We start from the raw sequence: 1,274 nt of genomic DNA, 5'->3' as shown, positions 1-1,274 counted from the left end.
GCTCTTCCGTAATACTCTTCAGCTTTCTCAGTGTCCTTCTCCACCTTCACCAATCAATCACAGTTCGCAAATCAATCCATAAATGATCACTTCTATTTCTCAACGATCTGCATGAATGGATCAGTACTAACCTCGTGCAAGTACTTGCTGTAGTTTCTGAGGAGAAGCGCATCGCCGGGGTTCGCCTTCAACATCTCCTCGTAGAACGCCCCGAGCTTGCTCCGATCGCTGTTTCCGCCGCCGGAATTGCCAAAACTGTCATCGTCGCCGCCGCCGTCGCCCTTGCCGAAACCGCCGCCGGAGATTCCTAATTCCTCCAAAGGAATCCCGATCTCTGGCCAAGAGTTGGCGAAGCTCACCGTTCTATCGCCGCCGGGAAGGAACTCCTCCTCCGGTATCCTCGATGGAAAGGAGCGGAATCCGCCCGAAAGTTGAGTCTCCGAGAGGATCACGTCGCTCTCCGACAGCGCCCTCCGGATTCCACTGCCTCTGCGGCGGTTGACCTCGGAATGCAAGGAGAGGGTAGTCTTTTCGGCGGAGAAGACGCCGGAGAGAGAATCGCTCCGGGAGAGGCACAATCTGGGAGAACCAGAAACCGGCTGGACCTGGACCGGAACCGAGCCGGTTCGGATCAGAATGACCTTCATTTCTGAAGACAGAAGATCAAGCTTCTGTTTACATTCAGTCTTGCAATTTGCAAAGACGACTGAGAGCTTTGAAGTAGATGGAAGGGTCAAAATATATAGATGGTCTGGTCTCAAGCCATCACATCCGCTGACTGGTTGACTTCTGAACGTACTAGATGAGGACACGTGGAGGAGTGCACGTGATTGTTGCTGCGGAGAATTCAAATCCGGTGGAGTCGGCAGCTTTTGCCTCCACGCGTCACAAGAAGAGCGTGATGCTTTTACCAGGTGCTGCCACGTACAAGTTTACTGTACTTCAACGTACAATTCTTTTGTATTTTGCTATGCGAAATACAGCGTACTTACATTTGTGTATGAAGTCAGAGGATGTAGCGTAATACCACATTTATCGGGAATTTGTTCGGTGCAAGTAGGTAACTACTAGCAACTAGCAGAGAATTTAATCAATCGAATACACTCCGTTAATAAATCACAAAAAAAAACTCTTAACTAAAATTTTCTTATTTTTTAGGAAAACTAATCTTTAGTATTAATTAATTTTCAATGTTCAAACATCATTACATTGATTAAAAAAAGAAAAAAAATATAAGCTGCTTTATAATATGTATATAAAAATACATAATATAT

At 46.1% G+C, this 1,274-nt stretch overlaps 1 protein-coding gene across 1 annotated transcript; it reads right to left on the bottom strand.

Annotated features, from left to right (window-relative positions):
• Positions 1-5: 5 nt before the first annotated feature.
• LOC21383833 lies at positions 6-917 on the bottom strand (the record flags this gene model as incomplete). The annotated part of the gene is made up of 2 exons (XM_010114869.2): positions 6-44; positions 132-917. Coding segments are annotated over 2 exons (825 nt in total), but the record flags the coding sequence as incomplete, so codon positions are not given.
• Positions 918-1,274: the final 357 nt, after the last annotated feature.

The sequence above is a fragment of the Morus notabilis genome, unplaced genomic scaffold (genome assembly GCF_000414095.1).
Source record: "Morus notabilis unplaced genomic scaffold, ASM41409v2 C11431137, whole genome shotgun sequence".
In the NCBI taxonomy this organism is placed as follows: Eukaryota; Viridiplantae; Streptophyta; class Magnoliopsida; order Rosales; family Moraceae; genus Morus; species Morus notabilis.
This window is presented reverse-complemented; position numbering and strand designations above follow the sequence as displayed.